The 24606-nt window shown below is 40.6% G+C and overlaps 1 protein-coding gene across 1 annotated transcript; it reads left to right on the top strand.

The window, feature by feature from the left end:
* Positions 1 to 5785: 5785 nt before the first annotated feature.
* Positions 5786 to 24149, top strand: LOC115811818 (calcium-independent phospholipase A2-gamma). Its single transcript, XM_030774191.1, has 10 exons — positions 5786 to 5854; positions 6774 to 8053; positions 8725 to 8874; positions 9857 to 10008; positions 10232 to 10326; positions 11845 to 12016; positions 12244 to 12301; positions 12798 to 12992; positions 22290 to 22485; positions 23436 to 24149. Exons 2-10 carry the CDS (start codon positions 6827 to 6829, stop codon positions 23708 to 23710), a joined length of 2520 nt encoding a protein of 839 aa, XP_030630051.1. The 5' UTR covers positions 5786 to 5854; positions 6774 to 6826; the 3' UTR covers positions 23711 to 24149.
* The last annotated feature ends 457 nt before the right edge of the window (positions 24150 to 24606 follow it).

The following is a 24606-nucleotide window of genomic DNA, read 5'->3' as shown; positions in this document are numbered from 1 at the left end:
CGGGCATGGGTTTGAATATCAGACCTTTAATAATAATTGTCCACATGATTCTTGACTTGAGTGTGAACCAATAACACATCAGATTGAAAACTATTGTGGATCAGCAACTTTGGTAATGACACTTTAAGTATAGAACTCTACTTGAGCATTTGAATTCTACGCATGTTCTTGTTCGAAAACGCACATGTCAAAGGGAACAAAGGAAGCAGAATCATTTTCAGGTCATGTTACTGTTTTATTATATTTGAATAATGTGTCAATGACAAATTTGCTATGATTGTGACAACTTTGAAATAAAACCCATGAAAAAGTGATTTGTTATGCTATTAATGTCAGAGTACTTCAGTCTAAGTTGCGTGACAAATTGGTTTCTGTTGCAACATACACATCCCCATGTGACTGTATGTGAGGACATTGATATTGTAGCCTGCCCTGTCCATCGTATTTATACTCTCTGTAAGATGAATGACCTTAATCTGTCTGTGCATGGTGAGGACACCTATGTATGGAGTCATGAAAAAGAGCTAAATTTAGGCGAGGAAGAAGGAAGAGGGAGATGTAATTTTTGTTCTCACCCAGCTGTCAGTGCCATTATCCCCACAACACAAATGGTCACTGCAGGGTTTGATGAGCATGAAGATGATTTCAACCATGTACCTTCGCAATATCAGTCATCAGTCATCATATTGAATTTTGTTGAAGACTTATGGGGAATTCTGCAGTAGCACCTGACATAGCATATTCCACCACAACCTACCAACTGACCACCAACCTGAAGATCTCCACAAGAGCTCCAGACATTTTTACACTATTCTGTTTTTACACTAGTCTATTTTCTCTCCATGGGAAATTATATGAGTATTTTTATTTACATTTATACAGTCAAATTTATACTTTTAAACGTAGATTAAAAATATACAAGTGATCACACAAGCAGTCTTATAAGCATACAATAAATATATGCAGAAAATGTAACTTTTTGCTGAGCTTAACTTTCAATTTTGATCTTTTTCTGTATAGTAGACAGTGATTTTAGCCATATCTGACTGATTCCTCTCCAAGGAGTGTTACTGGCCAGGCAGCGGACTGCTCTTTTCCACGTAGACTGACAAGCCAGACATGCAGACTGTTGGACAGCACATAAGCCAAGGCATAAAAGGAGGCCCCTCAGGACAATGGGGAAGAACACTGCGTTGCAGTTTTTAAAGACATTTCTCCCAGGCCAGTATTTAGGTTTGTCCAGTTTTGTTTCATTTGTCATTTGACCCACTGAGGCATGGTCATTTTGAATTGTTTTGTGTTAAATTATGGACAGATAAAAACACTGTTTTGATCTGCTCTTTCTGTTTTTGTCTCTTTGTGCCTGTTTGGTTATTTGCACCAACCTTACATCTGATCAGTGGCATTCACCATTTCCCCAGGCGTCACAGGTGCTGAAACAAAAGTTCTCATTTCTGAATTTTTATTGTGCTTAGACTTACAAAATATTGTGATGAGCTCTTTGCAGGAGCTAATTTCTTTTGCACGTTCTGTCTGCCTCTCTGTACAGTGAATTCAAATCATGAAGAGTCAAAAAGAGAGATAAACACAGTGAGGTTAGAAATATTTTTATAGTGGAATATTTCTTGTCCTTATATACACTGTCTCTCTTCACTGTCATCCAGACATTTTCATATTTGCCAGATGTGAATATAAAATAGGACTCTCACAAATCATTCTCGAGGGTCAGTGTATGTGCATGACTTTTGTTGAAACCCTGTAGCTCATTAATCAGTGCAAAGTTTATTAGGCACGCCATCCTGTTCACAAAAGTGGATCAGTCTGACAGACAGTGAGTCATATGGTCAATGCGTGCTGTATAAATTAGGCAGACTGTTATCAAGGGATGCAGTTATTATTTGGTTGATAGAACGAGTGACACAGGAAACTATTAGATGGTTGTTAGTGCTAGCCACACAAATTCCAATGTCTCAGTAAAGATTGCCATCATGAGTTTATCATTTTCTAGGGTTTACAGAGAATTGTGTGGCAAGCAAAAAACATCCATTAAGCACTAGTGCTGTGAGTGAAAACTTAATGTTGAGAGAGGTCACAGTAGAATTACAAGATTAATGCTAACAGGTGCACAGTGCAATATTGGACAGCTGAGGAGTGGAAAAACATTGCCTGATTCAACAAATCCTGGTTCCCACTGTGTCAGGATGATGGAGGAGTCAGGACATGGCATAAAAGCATGAGTCCATGGACCATACTGCCTAGTGCCATTTGCACAGACTGGTGGTGGTGTGAAAGCATCTTCATGGCACATGTTACGTCTCCTAATACCAACTGAGCAACCACCACAGCGTGTACATATGTTAGAAAGAGAAGGGGGGGTGTGTGTGTGTGAAAGAAAGAGTCTCATACCTATGTTACAGAGTTTAATGTATGAAATGTAACGTCATATAATATTTACATATCAGATGTACACATATTTAAAGTATTTATACTTCAATTACATACAGTCTAGAAGATTCTGAACAGTTCTGATGATTGTGCCTAAACAGACCTAAAAAAAAGAGGGGGGGGGGGGGTCTCATTGTCATCAGGAGGTGGAGGAGAGTGTAAGGAGGACAGAGTGAGAAAGACAGAGGCTGAGCAGATGCTGGAGAAGGCTTAGAATGTGTGTCAGCAGCAGGATGTGGAGCATAACAGCACTGTGTATCAGTTACAGCTGAAGGTGAGAGCAGGAAGACACCACAAGGGGGCACTCTCCATCCCACTCATCTTCTCTCCATTTCAAATACATAAAGGCTTTCTTGGCATGACACAATGCTGATCTTGTGTTTCTCAGACAATCATAAATACTCATGGTAAAAAATAGATGTAATTTTATAATATTTACAGTGTATATTTGTGTTTGTGTGGCTCTGTCGTAGCTTCATTCTCAGAAGATTCTGATTCAGCAGATTGTATCTATATCTGTCTACATCTGTATTCATCTCTTAAATTGGATGCTGTTGTCAACGTAAGCCTTTTAGTGTCTGACCCATGCATTAGTATAAAAGAATCTTTGACCCATATAATAGCCCACTCAGCTAATGGCACCTTTGATCCCACAGCAACTCCTGTACAGTCAAAGTAGTGAAATCTACTGAACGTTGAGTGGTCATTCATCCCGAAGCAATAATGTGCAGGTGGCTGCTGAACTACAGCAGTCCCATACAAGAGCTGGGATGCAGAGCTGCAAGCCTTACACAAAAGAAACAAGGGGCTGAAATTGCAGCTGGAGGCCCTGTTCCAGTGAGAGAGCAAGCAAACCCTCATCAGTTATAGCCAGAGGGAGGGACTGGATTGTGCCAAGGAGAAAATTATGGTCTTATCAAGCAAAACCGGAGATGAAGAATGTGTCCTCTTACTGTTCCCTGAAGTGCAGGTCCTCCAGTGATAATTAAAGAGCACTGTACAGAAGCTCCAGTCGGGAGAGGCTCACTAATAAGACAGAGGCTAAGATGAAATCCAAAGATATGACCATTGTGCTATCAGTAATCCAAACCTAGCAACAGATTCTTCCTCCTCCTCCTCCTCTTCTTCTTCTTCCTCTTCCATCATGAGTTCATCTCCCACAGTTTTAAGTACTTCCTTCTAGTAATTTAAGATAAAGCCTGTTCATCAGTCCAGACATCTGTTCGTCCATACCACTGCTCTTTTTAAACAAAACCATGTGATGACAATGAATAAGCCTTAATGAGGAAGAGCACACGTGTCAAAGCAGCATAAATATATTCACCATCATGAAAAATGGGTCCCAGATCAGTCCTAAAACCAGCCAGCTTCTCAAAGCTTATTTTTAGTGCCTAATCACTGTCTCATCAGTCTTCACACTGAGCTTTCTGATTTAACTTTCCTGCTCCACAACTTAGGAAACCTGTTATAAAAAGCCAAATGTCATCATTAAAAAATCCATAAATGACATAAAGTTCATTTCTATCCGTAAGTGCAGATCAGCTGATCAGAATGTATGATGGTAATAGTGATTTCCATATCACAAAATATATTCAAAGGCTATATGAAACTGATATCTGTGTGAAGTTCATTAAATTGGTCCTCTTGAACATACTTTAACGCAGGAAGTATCAACACAGTTAATAATGGAGTAGCTGCTGCTGTAGGGTCTTATTGTTTTGTTATCATTAAGCACCGTTCAACTTTTCCATTCTGGGAGCATGCTAGTCATTTCTAAGAGCATTTTACTGGTTGTAGGAGCTGTAGAAAATGTTACCCACTCAAAGTCACTAAAGGCACAGTGCAAAGATAAGCGAAATATATGTTATTAACAAAGTCAAAGTGAAATATGTGTTTATATCTCACACCCCTGAGTGGTACTAGTAAGCTGACATGATGCAGCATAATACTCTGTACACTTCTCATAAAATTCTGTCTTGTCTGCCATTGTGCATAGTTAAAGTACTTCTCAAATTCATGGAAGGGCTACAACAGAAAACTAAGATTAATGAATGTTATGATTACAGTAATTAAGATTACAGTTTCAGAAATGACTTGTTTCAGATTTCAGCAATTTATTTCAATCTAATGAGTGTCCTTGTTAATAAGCCTATTAAAAAGGTTGACTTATTTTCTGCAGTTAATCAATTAATTTTCTAGTTGACTGAGAACTGATTTCCACTGTGAGATTTTTTAAGATGACACCACCCGATTTTTAAGATGACACCAATTGATTTTTACGATGAGAACACTTGATTTTTACGATGAGACCACCTGAATATTACAATGAGATCACATGAGTTTTACAATGACACCACCTGAATATTACAATGAGATCACATGAGTTTTACAATGATGCCACCTGAATATTACAATGAGATCACATGAGTTTTACAATGACACCACCTAAATACAAGGATTTTATTTTTTCCATCATTTCCAGAACTGCAAATGACTGCAAAATGAAAAGCGTGATACAAACAATAGTAAAACTGAGTTTAAAATACTCAAGATTTCCTCAGAGTGTTTATTTTCAGGTGCTGCAATGACTACACATTTTGACACAGAGCAAAACTTAAAAATTTGTCTCATGTACCTCTGTAGAGCTATGTTATTTTAAAGGTGGATCACGTGTGAAAACTTGAATAATAGTCACAGAGTACAGCTGCTAATGTCTAGTAACAATAGACTTTATCACTCAAGTGTACAAAACATGAAGCCAGCGTATAGCATTGCTTCTTACTTGTTGGTGGAATTGTTTTTTAAGTTGTCTTTTTCTGCTACTACGAAGCCTTGAGAGACGGTAATTGTGACAGGCTTTTTTCAGCCAATTTAAATTCTGCGATTTAGCTATATGCCGCAAACTCTTGCAAATTTTACCAACTGTTGGAATGCGTTCACCACACACAGGCGATAGTACTGAGCGCAAAAGTACTGAGAACAGCCACGCGCTCACTGCTATAATTTATGGTAATTTACAACACAGTAATAAATTAATTACTTGAATTGGCTCCTGGTTACAATCACATTGTTACGCACTAAACTGCGAGGTTCAGGAATTTTCCTGAAGTTATGTTGTCCTTCTCTTCTTGAGGACACCACAACAGGCAACGGTGGTCTTTCCTTAACAACCAATCAATACGCGACATATTTGGGGGCCGACCATTGACAACCAATTGAGTTTTAGTCTGTGGTCACGTGATCATTGTTTTGCTTTTACATATTCTCAGAAAGCAACTGTCAAGTGGAGTGACCTTAAATGCATGAAGTGTACCGATGGTGATGAATAAGGGAATTTATTTTTAAGTTTTACTCTTAAGAATGCCGACAAGAATTCTGCTGATTAACGGGATGATTCCAGTGCACATCGGTATGTCGTATTTCATTTTCGTTTGAGAGCTGTTCAGATTTTAGAGGATGTCCTCAATACAACTAACATGTAGCTGGCATTACCGATGTCATAGAAGGTAGCTAGCAGCCTGTGCTAGCGATAGCCAGCTAGCAATTGCTTTTTGTTTCTTTGTTTTAATATCCAGTAACAGTTTGCTTGTATCTGATTAATCCAAGCGTTTATAAAGTCTATCGGCATGTATCTTACGTTGTTGATTCTAAACTTGCAGCGACAGGAAACATTCAAGCTCCATTGGCGGCTAGAAACTTTGGCTAACCAAACTAATTTGAGTAACTTTTGATAGCGTTACTGTTCTGTTCTTAGTAAGTCATCAAACTGTTCAGTTAGCACAGCCAAATTTCTTAGCATAATCTATGATGTTCAACATAATCTGTGTCACATACTTGAATAATATGTGCTGCAGCATTTCGGCGTTTTGCTAACACACAAGATGAATTAAACACGAACAAGCTAGCACATAGATCTCGGGCTTTCCCGCTACCTCCGTTAATGTGCTGCTAGGTTCCTGACAATTAATTTGTGACTTTACGGGATTGAAAAGGTCAAAACATTTTTAAAAAGTGTATCTTTTTTTTAAAGCTATATTCTATATGTCGCTACTGTTGTTGGTTCCGTGATTGAATTAAATATGTGACACCCCATGTCACCCATTTATTTTGAGCAGCTGTTGAAGTTGCCTGTGACTCCACATACCTCACAAACCTCAGGTTGGCAGTAAGAGTTATAAACATAATGATTGCAGTGACAAGTTATATCCAACAGCCATTTTATAAATTGAAGGACTGGTTTTACATGTGTATGCTGGACTACTATTCTTGTCGGCCACAAAATGTCTCATTTTGTCAATTCTTTTTTTTTTTTCTTTTATTCCTCATAGATATTTCCCTTTCAATTTAATGATGCCACTGCTACAAAGAACATTTCAAGTGAATGTTGTCCTCAAATATTTGGAAAGATATGACTTTTAGATGGGTTCAGGATGCCCATGTACTTTCACTTAAAAGGGCTGTAGTCTCTTGGCACACAAATGGTGAAAAATTGGTATTACCCCTGCCCTATTTACTGCGACACCCATACTGTAGACTTCATGCCAGAAGGCCCTTTAGCTACAAGGCGGGCCATTTCAGCTGGAACCACACTCAGAGTCAGAAAAATAGAGTGCGAAGAGGATGGCTTTGCAGAATTGGTCCACTCAGACACAGGCTTGGTTTTTATACAAGCATTTTGAATTTTAACTCATCGGCATCTCTTGGGTCCGCTGACCTGAGTCACCGCATGTCACGTCTGAGGAGCACTTTGGAATCTGTCTCAAAAGCTGTGAGTGGAACACAAGCTGACATTCTTGCCAGGATAGCACGCTTGAAACCAAGTGCCACCCAGGAGGAGAATGACATCCAGGCAAATCCAGAAGAACCACCGCAGGAGCAGAAGAATGGGAGTGTAGCTGCAGCCACAGCTACACCTGTACCTGCACCCTCTGCTCCTTCTCCCCCCACTACTTCCCCGATAAGTCCCTCTACTTCACCTACCAGCTTAAAGGAGCACAGGGAAAGGAGGCGACCTCGGTCCATAGAACAAAGACCTCAAGTCAGTAGTCCAGTCAAGGCATCTCAGGTGAAATCTTCAGCAAGCACACCCAATGACTCATCGGTTCCCAAACAGACCACCCCTCTGTTCCACCCCAGCTCCTTGAGTGTCAACCTAGATGAGACATACAATTATCTGGCACACCATGTGAATGCTTACTTTGGGAGCTTCATAAAGGCTGAAGAGACAAAATTAGAGACCAAAAATGACATCGCTCAGTCTGACCAGACCCATCAAAACCAAGCTCATAAACCCACCCTTGTGCCTGTGTCAAACAAAACGTCGTCCATGATTTCTGCCACACCTTCTACCTCAAGTTCCCCCGCGTCTTCTAAGAAAGGCTTGGGACATTACCTGTCCTATTCAGCACCCACTGTCCAAGCGTTCGTAGGGAGTTACATTGCTCCACTTGTTCCAAGATTTCGTGGTGAATCCAAAAGTGTTCCTGGAGAGCAAAACAAGCCATCCTTTACTGAAGATGCCGTTTTAAAACAGAAAGAGACAATAGAGAACAAGGAGCAGAAGGCTGCAGAGGAAAAAGCTAAACGGCTGATGCTTCAAAGAGAGAAGGTACAGGATAATGAAATATAGTTGGAATGGTGAAATCATAAATGATTTTGCTAGTATCAGACATAAAGTATGAAAAAAAAAAAATATATTTTTGTCTGTATGTGTGTTAGTTTCACTGAGTTTGGACTGTTCTTTTGCTTACTTTATTTAATAGTTAATGGCCATGGGTCTAGAGAAGGATGACACATCTTTATAGCCTTTATGGGTTTAGGGACAGGTTGAAGCCTTGGCCCAGCGTAAGCAGGTGCAGAAGAGGTCACCTGTGGCTGGGAAATACTGTAACCCTGCGCTGATGTTGCAATACAGCGCTACTCTATAGCTGGAAGAGAGCCAAATGTGAGGTGATCTGTTAGGAAAAGTCATGCGACCCTCAGATGACGTCTGAGAGTCACTAAGGATTCCCTCTTAAAAATAACCCCCTTCAGCCTCATCTTTCTCACTGACCAAGACTGAGAAAGTGCTTTTCTATAGCTCTAAAGTCTAGAATTTTCCTTATTAGCAAAGTTAAGTTTCCCTATCACGAAGAAAACTCGGTGATGCACAATTTATCATCCCCCTGATGAGTGAGTTATATGTGGTCTGGTTGTCCTTCAGTCTGTCTAAAGGTGGTAGTGACATTGAGGACCTGATTTTGAAATTTATAAGCTTCGTGTTCATTGTGCTTGTCTTAGATTATTGCCAGGGTAAGCGTGGACAACCGAACCAGAGCTTTGGTCCAGGCCATTCACAGAGCTTCTGACGTCAGACTTTATATCAGCCGGGTGGAAGAGCTCAGCTATCACCTGCTAGAGTTCCCAGAGACCAGAGTGGTGGCTGTAAAGGTAAGACTGGTCTAATTACACAAACCACTGGGGAGGCTTTACAGCAAGATACCGATAATGAGAGCACCAGCTGTCTCAGAAAAAGTCGCATAACACAGACATGAGTTAAAATATGATGTTTGTAACTGTCGGTGTTTAACTGTCAGATATTTTTGTTCTTGTTTTTTTTTTTTTTTTTTTTGACAGTCTTTGTTTGATAAACAAGCCGTTGTAATGTTTTGTCTGGAGGAGAAGTAGAACAGCGGAGTGTAGGTGTTTATATTTGTCTGTGTTTGAAGTATTCAGATGCCTTCTCAAATGTCACCTCTGCTGTGACAACACATACCAGCTCTTATCATCCTGCTGTACGGAATGTTCAAAGCAACACTGTATGTGTGTCTTACCTGTAGATAACTTTATCTGTGTTGATATGAGCAGCTTATAAAGACATAACCCATGTTCAGCCACATACATGATCGCTGTGGAAGGTTAAGTTGGCTTAACTTTATAACTACGTAAACCTGGATGCAAAATATTTATGAGTTGTGGTATCACAATATTTACCAGAAATGTGTATGTTGCAGATCTGGACTAAAATACTGCACATATCTATGGCAGTTAGATCATTGTCTTGATTTCAGTCCCTGAAACACAGCATTTCCAGGTCCTTTTCCCTTTTTGACTGAAAACAGTCTTGTTAATACCAATTTAACTCCATTTAGATGCTCTGGTGATCTTCAGTGTTATGTCCACAAAAAACACAATTGGACAGAGAGAGACCATTTAAGAGCATATGTGCCAAATATATCCAGTTATTTCATAAATTATTGGACTTAGCTCCTGTGATGTAGTGGTGATGTCCAAACCCAACAAAGATCTTCATGTTTAGGTCAAATTTATTTATATGAAGTGTTTACTGAGAATTCTATCACGTGAAAGTCAGTATACGGGGTGTGTGTGTGTTGTGTAATTCTGACTAAAGTTCTTGTGTCCGTTTTATCAGGAGAAGGTGATCCCATGTTTGCTGCGACTCAGGCAGGCCAGTGACCCAGCCCTGAAGGCAGCAGTGAGGGAGGCCCTTGCACTTGTGGGCTACATCAACCCGGTCAGAAGCAGAGGCATACGCATCCTGTCCATCGATGGAGGGGGTACCAGGTACACCTCACCAAGTTTGAGTTTTGGCTGTCTTAACACCTAGCTCAGGACAGGAAACCTCAGGTGGTTGGTTTGTTCAAGTGACCGCAGTAATTTTTTTATATCTGTGCCCTTGTACTCAGTGGTAGGTCAAAAAACCACAGGTCTGCCATCTGATTGACAATTTTGTGTGTGTGTGTGTGTGTGTGTGTGTGTGTGTGTGTATGTGTGTGCGTGCTTCCAGAGGCCTCGTTGCTCTTCAGACGTTACATAAACTGGAGGAATTATCAGGGAAACCCATTTACAAACTCTTCGATTACATCTGTGGAGTGAGCACCGGTAAGACAGCCGGTCCTATTTTCAGAAACTATATGTGTGTCTGTGTGTGACTGTGTCAGCTGACACACAGGCAGTGGTCTATGTAGACATAACAATGAGGTCAGAATTTATCTATGTGACCCCAATTTTGTTTGTCAGGCAGTGTGACTGTTCACTCATATCTGGACCTTACTCAAATCCTGTCCCAGCATACAGCCAGGGGCACTGGGATCAGTGTTATCCAGTACATTACTTCAGCCTTTGACTGGTTTTGACTTCTTTTTTTTGGCCACTGGTTGCCTAATTCTTAGTCCCTTTTCAAAAATGTTGTGAAAATGGACGACACTTAACTGTCTTATTGTTAGAGCACAAGTTTAAAAGTATAGAAAATACAAAAAATCTCATCTAATTTTTAGAAATGCCCTGAGGAAAAAGTCTTTAAGAGGGAATGGGAGAATTTGTTGAGGTTCTGAGATGGCGATTACATTTTTGTTTGTGTCTTAAAGCACCACAGAGAGGCGCTGTTCACACATAAGACTTATTGCTTGTTCACAGTTTGCCAAGCCAAATCTGCTTTACTCAAATGAATAGTGATGTTTCCTATACAAACAGTAGCAGCTCATTAACTTCCTACTCTGGTTTCTTCTGCCCTCACCCAACATTTTTTGTTTTTTTACATTTATTCCATCTGCCAGCCCAAGATGCCTCCTAACATTCAGTAATAGTCCTCCGTTAATGAGTCTAAGCACTGGGAAAGCAGTTGCTGAGCATGTCTGTATGCTCTGCTGTAGTCATACTGGTCCCCGCACCATGTCCCTGATTCTGACATAACATGTTACCTGGCGAGGGGTCATGTTATCATCTGCCAAAAAACAACATTAACCCAAATTCTACAAACTTCTAGGTAATCTTAAGTGCCTTTAATGTTGCTGTTATATGCAAAATTAAGAACATTCCTCCAGTCTTGGACTGAGGGAGAGAGAGAGAGGGAGGGAGAGAGAGAGAGAGAGAGAGAGAGAGCACGGAGAAAGGAAATACAAAAGTATGTTGACATATTCAACATGTCTGATATATGTATCTGTTAGAAAGGTACTTACACTAAAAAATGTGGAGATAGAAGGAAAAAAGTGTGAAGAGGCAGAGAGAAGGTACCGCGGGTTACTTCATTTTCATCAGTGTGACGTAGACGCTAACTCTTAGAGATCATCAGTAACTAAGGCACAGTGATTTGATAATGAGCTGACTAAACATGTTTAAAGGCCTAATGGGAAGCAGTACTGGCCTTTAAACCCTTTCACACAAAGGATTATGATTGCATTTTGTTGCTCCCTGCAGATCAATAGGTCAGTTAGTTGCTTTAAAGTTATCAGTCTATAGATCTCCTTGGCACACATAATTCAAAGGTTAGGGTTACATGCTTTGAAGCTTGAAAATTGTTAACTAGTATTTTATGTGTTGTGTTTAGATTCTTATGTTGTGACTGAGAAAGTGGGAAAATAAATGTGGCATCTGTGTGTGTGTGTGTGTGTTTCTCTGCAGGTGCCATACTGGGCTTCATGCTGGGTGTGTTTCAGATCCCTCTGAATGAGTGTGAGGAGCTCTACAGGAAGTTAGGTTCTGATGTCTTTAAGCAGAATGTCATTGTCGGTACGGTTAAGATGGGCTGGAGCCATGCATTTTATGACAGCGAGATCTGGGAGAAAGTTCTCAAGTGAGTTTCCTTTTGCATCTGAGTTTGTTTGTAAGAGGTTGCAGTCTGTAAACCTTTTCTATATTACATTCACAATACCATACCAATTCGGTCTGGTCGAATGAATTGTGATGAATTCTCCAGTCCTTTCTCAGTACATATTGGGAATAACAAAACCTCTAGACTATCTGTTCTCTTACGCTCTGATCATGATGAGAGTAACACATAACCTTGTGTTCCTTCCACAGAGAAAGAATGGGCTCCAGTTTGCTGGTGGAAACATCTAGAAACCCATATTGCCCAAAGGTAAACGTAGTCTTATAATTATGTTGCTTTTTTTTGTCTTATCATGTATATACAGCAGTAGAAATAGCTGCTAGCACAATCTTATCTGATTAATAAAGCCTCCTAATCTATAACCTTGTTTCATTCAGGATAATAGAATAAACTCATTTCATTTTCTGCCAGGTGGATATGATTTCAAAAAATGCTTGCCTGTAATTGGCATAAGACAGTTTCTGTGATGATAATGATAATACTCAGATATTTGTATTTTATGATTTGTAATTCATGTACTCTGGTAACTTTTTATAATCTGCCTTTACAAATTTACGTAGCAATAACATGTCATGCTTTGTGTTATTAGGACTCAATATAGTAAAGCATTCTTTAAATCTAACTCTTATACAGGATCGTGTATTTGAGAGTCTCTGTTAAACTTGTAATAGTGTGATACACTATGATGATTAGAACAGTTTTATCAATTAGAAGCCCTGACCTGTCATTTGCTTTTAACCTAAAGGTGGCAGCAGTGAGCACGGTGGTGAACAGGGGAACACCCCTGAAGGCTTATGTCTTTAGGAACTATAACCTGCCCCCAGGTGTGCGCTCACACTACCGTGGAAGCTGCCAGCACAAGTTGTGGGAGGCCATCCGGGCTTCCTCTGCTGCACCAGGGTACTTCCAGGAGTTTGCACTGGGCAATGACCTCCACCAGGTATGCTAAACCTTAGTGCCGCTCCATGGATGGAGATTTGAAGACCAGATTCAATCAGTGTTCTCGATCAGTCAGCAGATTCAAATTCCATGCTGACAGTAGCACTTTTTCTATATCTGGTCACTGAGAAACTGATTGTTGGTTTTAAGTCTTACCTAAGCTAATGGCTTCAGCAATTTAAGGCAGTTACCTGTTTCCTCATGTTTTATATTCAGGAAGCCGATGAATCTAATGTTATTTAACGAATATGAACCTGACGGTTAAAAAGTGGTGCCCAGTTTGACTGTGTCAGTGTCTCTGTATGGGAACTCTGACGGAGAATGATTGAGCTGACAGCGTGAGAGACACTTACCTCCATCCATCTACGATGGCATAAAATAACCAAGGGCACAAGACTGTTCACTGAAATGACTACCAGTTTTAGCCTTTTCAAAGACTGATGCAGGTTTTCTAATAGTGTGCAGCTGACTGTTGAATAAAGTCAGAATCAGCACGAGAAACTTAATGGGGTTAAGGTCATTATACTCTGTTAGACTACTGTCTGAATCTTTCTGTTAGATGTTTTTATTTTGGGTGATTGGTCATGATAAACTGTGAGTTTGGTTTAACTCAAGCAAGGCAGTTAGAAGAAGAAGTAGAAGAAGTACTTTATTTGTCATACACACACTGAGCAGTGAAATGGAGCCTCTGCATTTAACCCATCCGAACACCAGTGAGTGCACACACACACACACACACACACACTATGAGCTAGGAGCAGTGGGCAGCCAGCGCCCGGGGACCAACTCCAGGTATTTTTGCCAGTGCCTTGGTCAAAGTCGCTGACAGGAGTGCTAATCCTAGCATGCCTGTCTTTGTGACCAATTACTTGGTAACTGAAAAATAAGAACTGACAGAGCAGTTGGGAACTTTCTTCATTGTTAAACTAGGTTTCAGAGGGGCTTCTTGAGTGAAATTCTTAATCCAAATGTGCAAAATTTGAGTCAAAGAAGAAGTATGTCAGCAAGTGTTTCATAGGTGATATTCCATGCTCCCTGTTTTAATTGAAACGTGTGTTGAGCTAGTTCCGCTAGGGATTAGCCGTCTGAAGAATGAAAGAGAATAGCAAATGAAATCCTGTAGAGCTGGGATTTCTCCCGCGTAACCCACCCCTCAAGATGCATTCATTACCCGAACACAGCATTTTATCTGCCATTGGTTAACAGACACAGCAGACCTGTTAATGTTGAATCAGAAAGCACATTTGATTAACGACTGTGTCAACACCAGGACAACCATCTGTACCAGTGACACGCCTCTATTAATTAAGAACCTTAGATGATTTTTACCTTGAAAGACACTTAACTGAAATGACCTAGGTTACTGTGATAGCATTTCGCTGCTCAAGTTATGTATTATTATGTAATTTGTACAAGGATCTTGGCATCGTTTACATGTGTGAAGAAAACACAGGTCTCTGCTGTAGAACTGAGGTGATTAAAACATCATACAATTAATATTTATCTTTTTTTAAACAAATATATATTCTTTCAGATCCTTTCAGGACCACTAGTCTTAATTTCTATGAGATTTTTATATTTCTTTGGTTTGGCTTTTGTGCTCTCTAACATTGGTTTGTATTCAGATAGTCAAACACTCATAATTATTTAAGAAAAATTTCAGAGTATAAGGTTATCATTCATTAAGGATTACAACTCCTTGCTCTTTTCTAACTTATTCACATAACATGGTTTGCTCTCTGTCTTTTTTTCCTGATAGAAATTGTTAGACCAGCTCAAGAGAGTGTGAACTGAGACACTGATGAGTGAGTTGAGCATGTTCTCTTAAAACTTGAGTACAATAGTTTAGGTGGTATTTCAAAGAGTAATATCAGCAATTTTATCTTTCCCCTTGAATAAGTCTTGTTCTTTTTTTGTTCAGCCATTCTTGCTCAGTGCTTTTCTTAGCATATATTTTTCACACTGAAGAAGTTTTCTTTGTTCATTGTTGGGAACCTTGTTTAATACTATGTTCTCATTTACTATTCAGCCAGGACAGCTGACACATTCCCATGATTTGTGGAAACTCTTCCTCTCTTCTGCCAAACCGCTTTCCACCCACCCACCCACCTCGAACTAACCATCCAGTCACTATCTCTGTTGCCAGGCTTATCCCCCAGTTTCATTCAGGGTGCCCAGACTGGCATGTCGGATGGCATAGAGCGTTTCATTCTTCCCACGCCTCTTTCTTCTCGAAGCACTTCACTCAAAGGTGCGGGAATAGGATAGAGAGAGAGAGTGAAAGCTCCTTCACAAATGTGAGGGCGCATTCTTTGATATTCCCCGTGCTCTGAGGTTTCTTCCGAGAAGATGACCATTCAGCCAGTAGCGTAGCATATTGCTCTGATGTAAGGATTCCCTTCAGGGAGAGTCATCTTGTTCGCCGTTTTCTATGGACGCCCACAGTGCAGTCTGCTTCCAGCCAGAGGCCCTGAATGGGTCCTTTATGTCCAAACTTCAGATGCCTCAGATCTGTAAAGCTTTCTGTGATGTAACTGTGATGCAAAGCATTTATGGGCATCACTTTTTCCTGTCTTCTTCTTCTTCTTCTTCTTCTTCTTCTTTTTTTAATAAGTTATAAAATAGCGAAAAGGAAGGGTACAGCTTTTCTGATGTCAGCTTCAAAAGTCACAACTTACAGTAGCACTGTCAGTTTGATTTTGTTCTACAACACCAGCAGCAGTAGGCGATTTGTAGGGGGATGGGGGGGGGGGGGGGGGGGGGGGTGCCATCCCCCTTGTTAGCGAAATGACCAAAATGCATCCTCCTTTTTAACCTGACATCCCCCTATATACTCTACAGAGTAGTGTCAGTGACCATTGGGCCACTCCCCTGTTAAAAAATAACAAATCGCCTACTGACCAATAGCAACCTTCACAAGAGTTTTACCCTACAAATAGATACATCAACTTAAAAATTACGATGAAACCGCATACTTGTTCAGAAGAATTTCAAATCCTGGGATTTTGGGATGCTTCTTTTGAGTTTAGTGCTAACACTTAACATTGGCTTGCAGTGGACTCTTCTCCTATAGTAAGATTTATGGTGTAAAATTACACAAGTAGTCCATGCAGGCCACACAAGCAGACTGAATGGCAGAAACAATATTAGATACAACAGATCAGATCTTTGATGGCGGCCTTTTGTCTTTTGTGACATTATCCAAACAGCATGGGCTTCAGGGTGTCATCAAATAGTCAGCCTATTTGCATATGTGAGGTTTTACATGGTGACAGACACTGGAGGGGTGGAGAAAGGAGGAAGCCAAAGCTGAATGACGGACCATACACAGCAGAGCAAGGCCTTTCATGCAGTTACCATGGAAGCTGCCAAGGCCCTGTAGAGGAATGAGGCCTGTTTGTGCCCTTCTTCTTGGCTGGTGAGTCTCAGGAAAAATGTCACGTTCTCTGCCAAGATCAAGAGATGCAACATGCCAGCTAGCCCATGAGAAGAGCTTTAGATAGAATGTCTGAATAGAGACCGTCTCTTCAGAGCCATTAGTGTCACTTACAGGCCGAACACATGTGTAGAAGATTCTAGCATGATGCCTGACCTTAGGGGCACATCCATTGAAAGACATGGTGATTTGAAACTGAAGGTCAGCTATGTGGTATTGACAGCAGTGATTTAGTGATGAGAGTCAGGCCTGCTTCGAATTGCAGGTGCAATTTGATTGCACTGGCACACACAGGGGATTAAGCATGTCTGCTGATTACATTGACTGACTGAGGAATCAGCGAAAATGCGCGTGAACCTCCTTCCTTCCCTCTTTCAGCATGTAGCTAGGTGAAAAAAAGGGCCACTCATTGAAATGATTTAAAACTAGATTTCTTTTTGAGATTGCATCTATCTCAAAAATCACCTTCTTATAAAGTCAGTTTTACCTGAAAATGTTAAAACAGTTAAAAAAAAAGAGCCAGTATCCATGCTTTAATTTTTTGAAGTAATTTTTAAAATTAAGGTACAAGACTATTACAATTATTATGAATAAAGGCAATAAAAGTAATCTTAAAAGTAATTTCCACACATAATTTTTCCATACTCAGCTGTGATATGTTTGACCCTCAATTTTTCATAACAGAAAGAGGATTCAGTGCTGTAATATCATAAAGTGTGTGTGTGTGTGTGTGTGTGTGTGTGTGTGTGTGTGTATAGAGGGGAGTGAGGAAAAACACTTCATGGTTGCCTGAGGGCAAAGTCTACATTCTCATCCTCATCCAGATGGGACGCCCATTCCCTTTCACTGCTAGGTATGACAGCGTAAACCTCCATTCAAGCCTTTGACACTAGAGTTTAAAGGTCATTGTGCAGTTCCAGTCTCAGTAATTACAAAATGTAGCGTGAAGACCTCCTCTGCAGGAGTGCCCAGCACTCTGACGTCTCTGCTTGGTTCGGCCATCATTAAAGAGATGGGGTGGCCGAGGTCCCACTCTAATTCCTCCACATTTTTCTTAGCCATTTCTATAAGAGCTGCCTAGCATTCTACATTTTAGATGAATTGCAGTATAATTAGCAGACATGTATTGGAGAAGTAAATCAACATTTGCTGAGCATGCTAAGATACAGAACATGTATTTCAATTAGCCATGGTTCAGACCATGCATTGAACCTCGCATCAGATATTCTTGTTCAGGCAAAGACTCAGGAACAGATTTATGAATCTGTGAGCACTTCCTTCAAGTTGCTGTCGTGTGCAAAAACATTAACCCAGCCCATGATATGTTCAAAACAAATGCGTTGATGGAATGCAGACCATGTTATTGATTTTGCACAGGCTAATAAGGTTTGCTATTGCCAAAGGCCTTTGTAAATCAAAACCCAGCTGTAATGCAAAGTAAGGGAAAATACCCTATGATTAGTTTAAGTGCTGTATGTATTCCCTGATAGAGACCATCTCAAACATGGAACATGATGTTTCTGACATGCCCAGTTCTTACATAATAACCTCATTCAGTATCGTATTAGATCACCATAGATCAACATTGGGTTACGCAACTCTGATCCAATGAATGGTTATTCAGTTTGTAGGTCCTCCTATGGTGCAGTCTTTTAGGGGAACTGCAGTAGCGTGCTTGCTCCTAGCCTGCTGCCAAGCCTGAGCCCACATAAATGCTGGAGGGAGAAGGGGAGGGTCAGGCACTAATTGTAGCAGCCACTGAGAGAGGTTCACAGATTTACCGCCTCACCCATGCAGCCATGGCACTGTTTGGACTAGAGTGGACCTCTGTGTTTGTGCGGTAATTGGTCCTCCTCAAAGCACTGCTTTTTGTCCTCAAAGAGGTCTCTGTCCATAGTGAAGAGAAGGAAAGGATAAGGGAGAAGCCTGTAATTGAGTGAGAGCAGTGTCTGGTAGAGTAGAGGCTGCTTTTAAAGTTGACTGAGATCATGAACCCTAGCCCGACAGAGATGGCCCGTGGAAAGGTGGCTGTTGTGCTTCATCAAATTATAGGGTATCCATTATGGAGACAGCGATAAGAGAGAAACAGCGAGAGAGTGTGAGTGTGTGTGTGTGTGTGAGAGAGAGGGAGAGAGAAAGTCAACAAAAGAAAGATAAATGAAAGAAAGGGAGTGATGAAGAAAAATAGACAGAGATTTTTTTTAAGCTCCACAGAAGAATATTTTCTCTTGATCAGAACAGATTATGTACCGATGTCAGAATGAGGGGTATATTCACTAGAGTTGGTTTGAAAAACACTAACCAAGATGGGGAGAGAGAAAAAGACTTTTTTTTTTGGTCCATGGAGATATCACTGTTTATATTTACTGGAAGTTGTGTACCATGAGCCATGAAATTACTCTCATTTCTGTTGAGCTGTAGAAGAGATAACAACATCGCCTTTTCCATTCAAATACCATGTCTGTGGAGAAACAGATGATAAATAGTTTCCTCCACAACACTAATTACATCCAAATGGTTTGGTGTAATCTCAAGACTGATCTATTGTTCACAACCATCTGTTTAATTATATTTAATTGTTACATCTGTTGTCATTGTGCTTCTGCTCTTAAATGAAAGTGGTTTGTGAAAGACATTGAGTCCAGCATGTATAAAATATAAATACATGATCATTGAAGTATGAGCACTGACTGTCTCCTATTAAACATCCAAATCAGTTTTATCTAACAATTTGACCTTTTTAAAACAGCAAAATCATGAATGTGCAATAGCAGTTTTTTTCTTGAGGTAAAGATTAATTTTTAAGTGTGATATCTAGGCCTATACTTTAATGACTGTGGTTTGCCTCTGAAACATGGCCCCATAGGCGCAATTTACATCAACCTAATTAGCAGAAATCTCATTAAAATGAGACTCAAGGAAATTAAAGAGGCTGGTTAGTGAATCCAGTACCACAGCCTGTAGAAATGGCCAAAGAATGAAAAGGAGACCCTGAAGTACAAAATGTTCTGTAATGTACTTTTGCTTCTAATGCTTTCTCTTTCTGACTACATAATGGACTATACTTACTCATAGAATAATAAAACCATTAGCAGATGCCAGAACAATAACAGAAATCAGTCAGGTGATGTTTCCAGTGTTGTACAAAAGAAAAAAAGAGTCAATGTTATCGGTATTGCACAAAAGGAAAAAAAAAAAAGTTTATATGTCGGGTAGGTTAAATTCACTTCACTCAGGCGAAATTCATTGCCATCACCTCTACTCTGGGGCCAGTTCTAAGGTGAATACAACACAGTCCCTCATCAATTTGGAGGAAAACCATGCCTAAACAAATCAGCAGGGAAACCTCCACCTCTGTTTGAACTTTCTGATCTGTAGGCTTGCTGTATTTTGGCTTCAAGATGTAGCCATTTTAGTGAATGGCATTAGACCACCAAAATCCTCTTGAAGGGAAGTAACCTTTGACCTTCCTCATGCTGAGAGTTTGACTGGCAACTTGGCTTGAGGATTTTAGGCGTGTGTTGAGCTCTCTTGTGCAGTTTATTCTTTAAGTAGACCCGTTATTTTTTAACTTCAAGCCCCTGGTCCAATTATGCCCCCAGAAACACAAACACTCCAGTGTGAGAATCTGGCTGATGTCCAAGTATGGATCTCGACAGGCCAGATAGAAATGGCCGTGAATAAGCTGAGAGGCTTGATGGCACCAGTCAGTGTTCATGGCTTGCCAAGCAAAGTCAATGTATAAAAACTCTATTTATTACACTTTCTCTGTCTCTCCTTCTCTCTGTGTGTCAAGGTCCCATCTGTCCCGTCCTTCTCTCTCTCTTTTTTTCATCTCATCATAGACTTGAATTTGTCCCGCAGCTGTTTATATAAATTAATTTTTGATCTTGCAAAGTCTGCGCTGATACACTAGGCTTTTAACAAGCATCAGACTGAGCCTTCTCATTTTCTCACATTTTGCTCTGTGTCCTCTTCTCATGGCCCAGCGTAAACAGCGCTAGCAGGTGCAAAACATGAACTAAGCAGCATTTCTCAGAAACATTTTTGTGCTAACGTGACTGACTAAGGAGCTCAGCGTCTCCACTGAGACCGTGCTTTGTTCTGTTGAATGAAAGCTGTATGTCTGCCCAGGCTTAATTGCCACTGCATAGAACATAGCGGTTGTAGAGTAGGACAATAAAGGGAAAAGTGCTGAGCTGTTTTGTTTTAGCAGCACAGTAGTGTCTTCTGCTAACGTTAGTGGTATCCCAGCTCCCATGACTTAGCATTAGTCTCAGAAGCAGCCATTTCCTGTCCAGTAAGCCACTTTTTTCTCATTCCGTTTTTTCCACTGGTGCATAATGACAGGCTGAAGGCAAACTGTTAGGTCAGTACCTCCTTTAACATTGTGTTCAGAGGTGGTAACCTTTTCTCTATTGTAGCTCCACGAAAGCCAGGTGACATATGACAGTGCCTTTTTGGGAGTGATAGTTACACATGATACAAATGCACAGTCCTTAATTTAATACAAATGTTCCATTGCTTGGTTTGTTGGACTGAAAAGCAGTGGTGATATACAGAAAAACAAACCATTACCACATTTGCAGTCAGAGTTATAAAGGTAATTTCTGAAATTATATATTAATTTAAACAGAACCAGCAGAGCAGTATGACAAATCTCACTGGTCTCACATAACTTTTTAACATTTAGTAGTTTTAGCGAAGCAAACAAACAAACAAAAATGAAAACCAGGAAACACAAGCTTAGGAAATTGAAGGCTCATTTTGTTTCTCACAGTTTTCTCTCATTGCTCTTATTTGAAATCAACACATGCATGCACTGCCATATTGTTTGACCCCTGCTATCAGATTGAGGGGTTAGACTATAACCAAGCCCATTTCGCTTTTGAGGCCACCTGAGGGCTACAATTCATTATTACTTTTGGCTGGTCCCCTACTGCGCCTTCTTTTTCAATTCTCTCTCTCTCTTTCTGTCCTGTTTTTTTCCTTTCACACTCTCTCTTAAAACCTCAAGGCAGTGACACAAATTCTCAGGCCCAGCTTAGAAAAAAAGACCCTGGCTCATATCCTTGACTCTGGGATTGATCTTTTGCATGGAGGGTTCTCATTATGATTGCATCTGGAACCGCAAGACCCCCCCTTAAACACACATACACACATGCACGGTTTAGGTCCCCAGACACGCAGGCCCAAGGGGGACCCCTCACCCCTGGCCCCTCGCCTCGTTAATGAGGATTCCTGCTTGGCTGTTTGATGCTCTCCACAGCTAGCCAGCAGCCTCATGCCTATTCAGTGTGCCCACTGGTCTATCTTATTCCCTGAGCTGCTGCCTAAGGCACAGTCAGGTGACTAACCAATTTGTGTTCGCTTTGAAGGCCCTGCTGATATGAGAAGTTAATGGTTATTTTCTTTTCTTCTTTTTTTGGTTTTGTGGTTTGAAAATCATCATACCTGTGCTAGTTATTTTGACTGAAAATGGGTTCTCAGCTCTTGTAAAATGCATTTGTTTAATAGCAAGTGGTAATGATAGTGGATGAAATCTGGTGATATGTTATGAAGTGTGCTGTAACTATAATGTGGTGAATTCCTTGGTTAGTTTTGTATGCTCGGTTTGCCTCCATTTTATAATCTGTTGGGAGTTATTCTTCTGCAGTTGCCCAGAACTCCTATGGTGCGGTTAGGCTTTTCATGAGTTGATGTATTATCACTGACAATAACACTGATATATGCACTCAGTTAGATCGATTCAGTTTGAAATGTCTGAAGTATGATTGAGTATTTAAGTGGTATGGGCATTTATATTTGTCTGAGTAAATTTTGTTTATATTCATTAATTTTTATTTTATTTTATTCATGTAGGACGGTGGTTTGCTGATCAACAATCCCACAGCTTTGGCAGTTCATGAGTGTAAGTGTCTGTGGCCCAGTACTCCAGTGCAGTGTGTGGTCTCTCTGGGCACTGGCCGCTTTGAGGCCTCCAGCAAGCACAGTGCCACCTACACTAGCCTGAAGACCAAACTCACCAACGTCATCAGCAGTGCGACTGACACTGAGGGTCAGTATCATTGAGCACGTGTGCGTATGTGTGTGTGTGTGTGTCTCAGTTACTGTCTTTTTCGTCTGTATTTGATTCATATTGTTGTGGTTTTATGCAGTGTGTTCGATGTGAAACTGCTGTGTGAGCTGGTTCTCTGGACAATCTTTGACTAGACATTTAAAAAAAGTTGTGGAGGCGTATTGTCTAGGCAGTTAATTACTGAACTTGCTTAATGAAAGACCGAATTGCAACGAATACCTATCTTAGAGGACTGAAGTTTTGCACTAGTGGCCTGTAATAAGCAAGGTAAGCAATTGTGAGTGTTCCCAAAATTCTCCCTCAGTTATTGGTGGGTGTTTTTGTTTAAACTAGTTATGAATGTAAAAAAAAAACAAAAAAACAACTCTTATATTGATTCTAATGTGAAATATTAAGATTCCCTAACCCATTCTCTTGATGATTATCCTGAAGAAGCGAGGACGGTGATCCAGTCCTTGGGCGTCGTTTACAGTTAAAATATATCTTTGAATATAGCAGCATGAATAGCCATTAATGAGCGGTATGGACAATGGTTTTTTGACAATGTCTTGACAGCGTTCTGATGTAGTTGTGTTTGTGTGTGGTTCCTGTGAGTGAATGCACAAATTAATCTGTCAGGCCTTCGCACTTTAATTGAACTCTAGATTTTTTGACTTGAATTCTTAAATAAGTGGCGGGTTAATTTAGACAGTTCTGACAGCTATTCCCATCTGAATCCTCTGACTGTGAAATCAGGGTTTATTTGTTTTTGTCTGGGTGATTATGAGAAACGGTCATCTCAGGGTTAGTACTGGAAAGAAAGCAGGACCCTGTGTATATTTAATTTGTTCAATATGTTTGTTCATGTCAGTACAGTTTCCTAGACTTGTTTGTGTTTATTCAAGTGTGTATTCATTGCCACGCTTTCTCTCTCCCTCTCCCCACCACAGAGGTTCACACCATGCTGGACGCTTTGCTTCCGCCACATACCTACTTTCGTTTCAACCCCTACATGCAAGAGGACGTCGCTCTGGACGAGAACCGTCAGGAGAAGCTGGACCAGCTGCAGGCCGAGGGTGTGCGTTACCTGGAGCGTAACAAGGAGAAGCTGAAGAAGGCAGTGCGTATCCTCACGAGGGAGAAGAGCGTGCCTCAGAGGGTTGCTGAGTGGGTCAAGCTCAGAGTCGATATGTACGACGGCATGCCCTCGTTCAGCAAGCGCTAGCTGGAGAGACCATTCAGGCCAGACTCCGCGGCGCGGCACGTGGTCTCTCGGAAGAACATTTTAGATGATAAATGTCTGTAGTCCTTTTTTTTCCCCCAAATTCCTGACTGCGTTAAGGCGTTAAGGAGGGTGGTTTGTTGACTTTTGGAAGATTTGCTGTTGGATTTGAGTTTTGATGTGGAAACAACCTGAAAGGGAACCTGCGTTTTTTTCTGAATGCTTAGCAGAGTAAGCTAGTGGAAACCATGGACGATGCTCCTTCACAACTGAAGTCTTTGACATATATCATAAGCCCTCCCAAGCTTAAGAGATTCTCGGGTAAAGCACAAAGTGCATCTCTGGTCACTAAAGACAGAGAACTAAACAAAGCTGTTCTACAAAGTAGTGCAAGATTCAGGGTCTTGAGTTTTCAACATACAGTTAATACAAGCTCGGAAGTAAGATCATAACATCTCTGTTCTTGCTTGGCATCCTCTCCTGAAGAGAATACAGTAATATCTGTAGCACTCTCTCTACATACCAACTGCAGTAGAGAACACACTCTTCCCAAAAGACTCCCCTGTTAAGTCTAGCAGAAGAAAAGGGCTGTATCCTCTATAGCCCTGACAGTTCAACTGCTTCTTGCAGAGATGAGCAGAGGAACTTCTCATTCACAAAGTTCCCTAGGATTATGAAGTTCCACAGCAAAACCTGTGCATATGACTTTCAGTCTGTGAGCGTTTCACGCCTCTCTTGTTACACACCTGTAATTGTTGCAGACACAACAGACAATGGTAGACTCAGTGGTTTGACAGTGCAACAAAACTTTAGATAGATGCTAAGCATTAGTGTATGCCATAGTATGCCCTATTAGTTGTCAAAGCCAAACCCTCAGTATTGTCTTGCTTAACTGAACT

The sequence above is a fragment of the Chanos chanos genome, chromosome 5, assembly GCF_902362185.1.
Source record: "Chanos chanos chromosome 5, fChaCha1.1, whole genome shotgun sequence".
NCBI lineage: Eukaryota > Metazoa > Chordata > Actinopteri > Gonorynchiformes > Chanidae > Chanos > Chanos chanos.
Note: the sequence above shows the minus strand (reverse complement) of the source record. Positions and strands in the feature narration are given on the sequence as shown.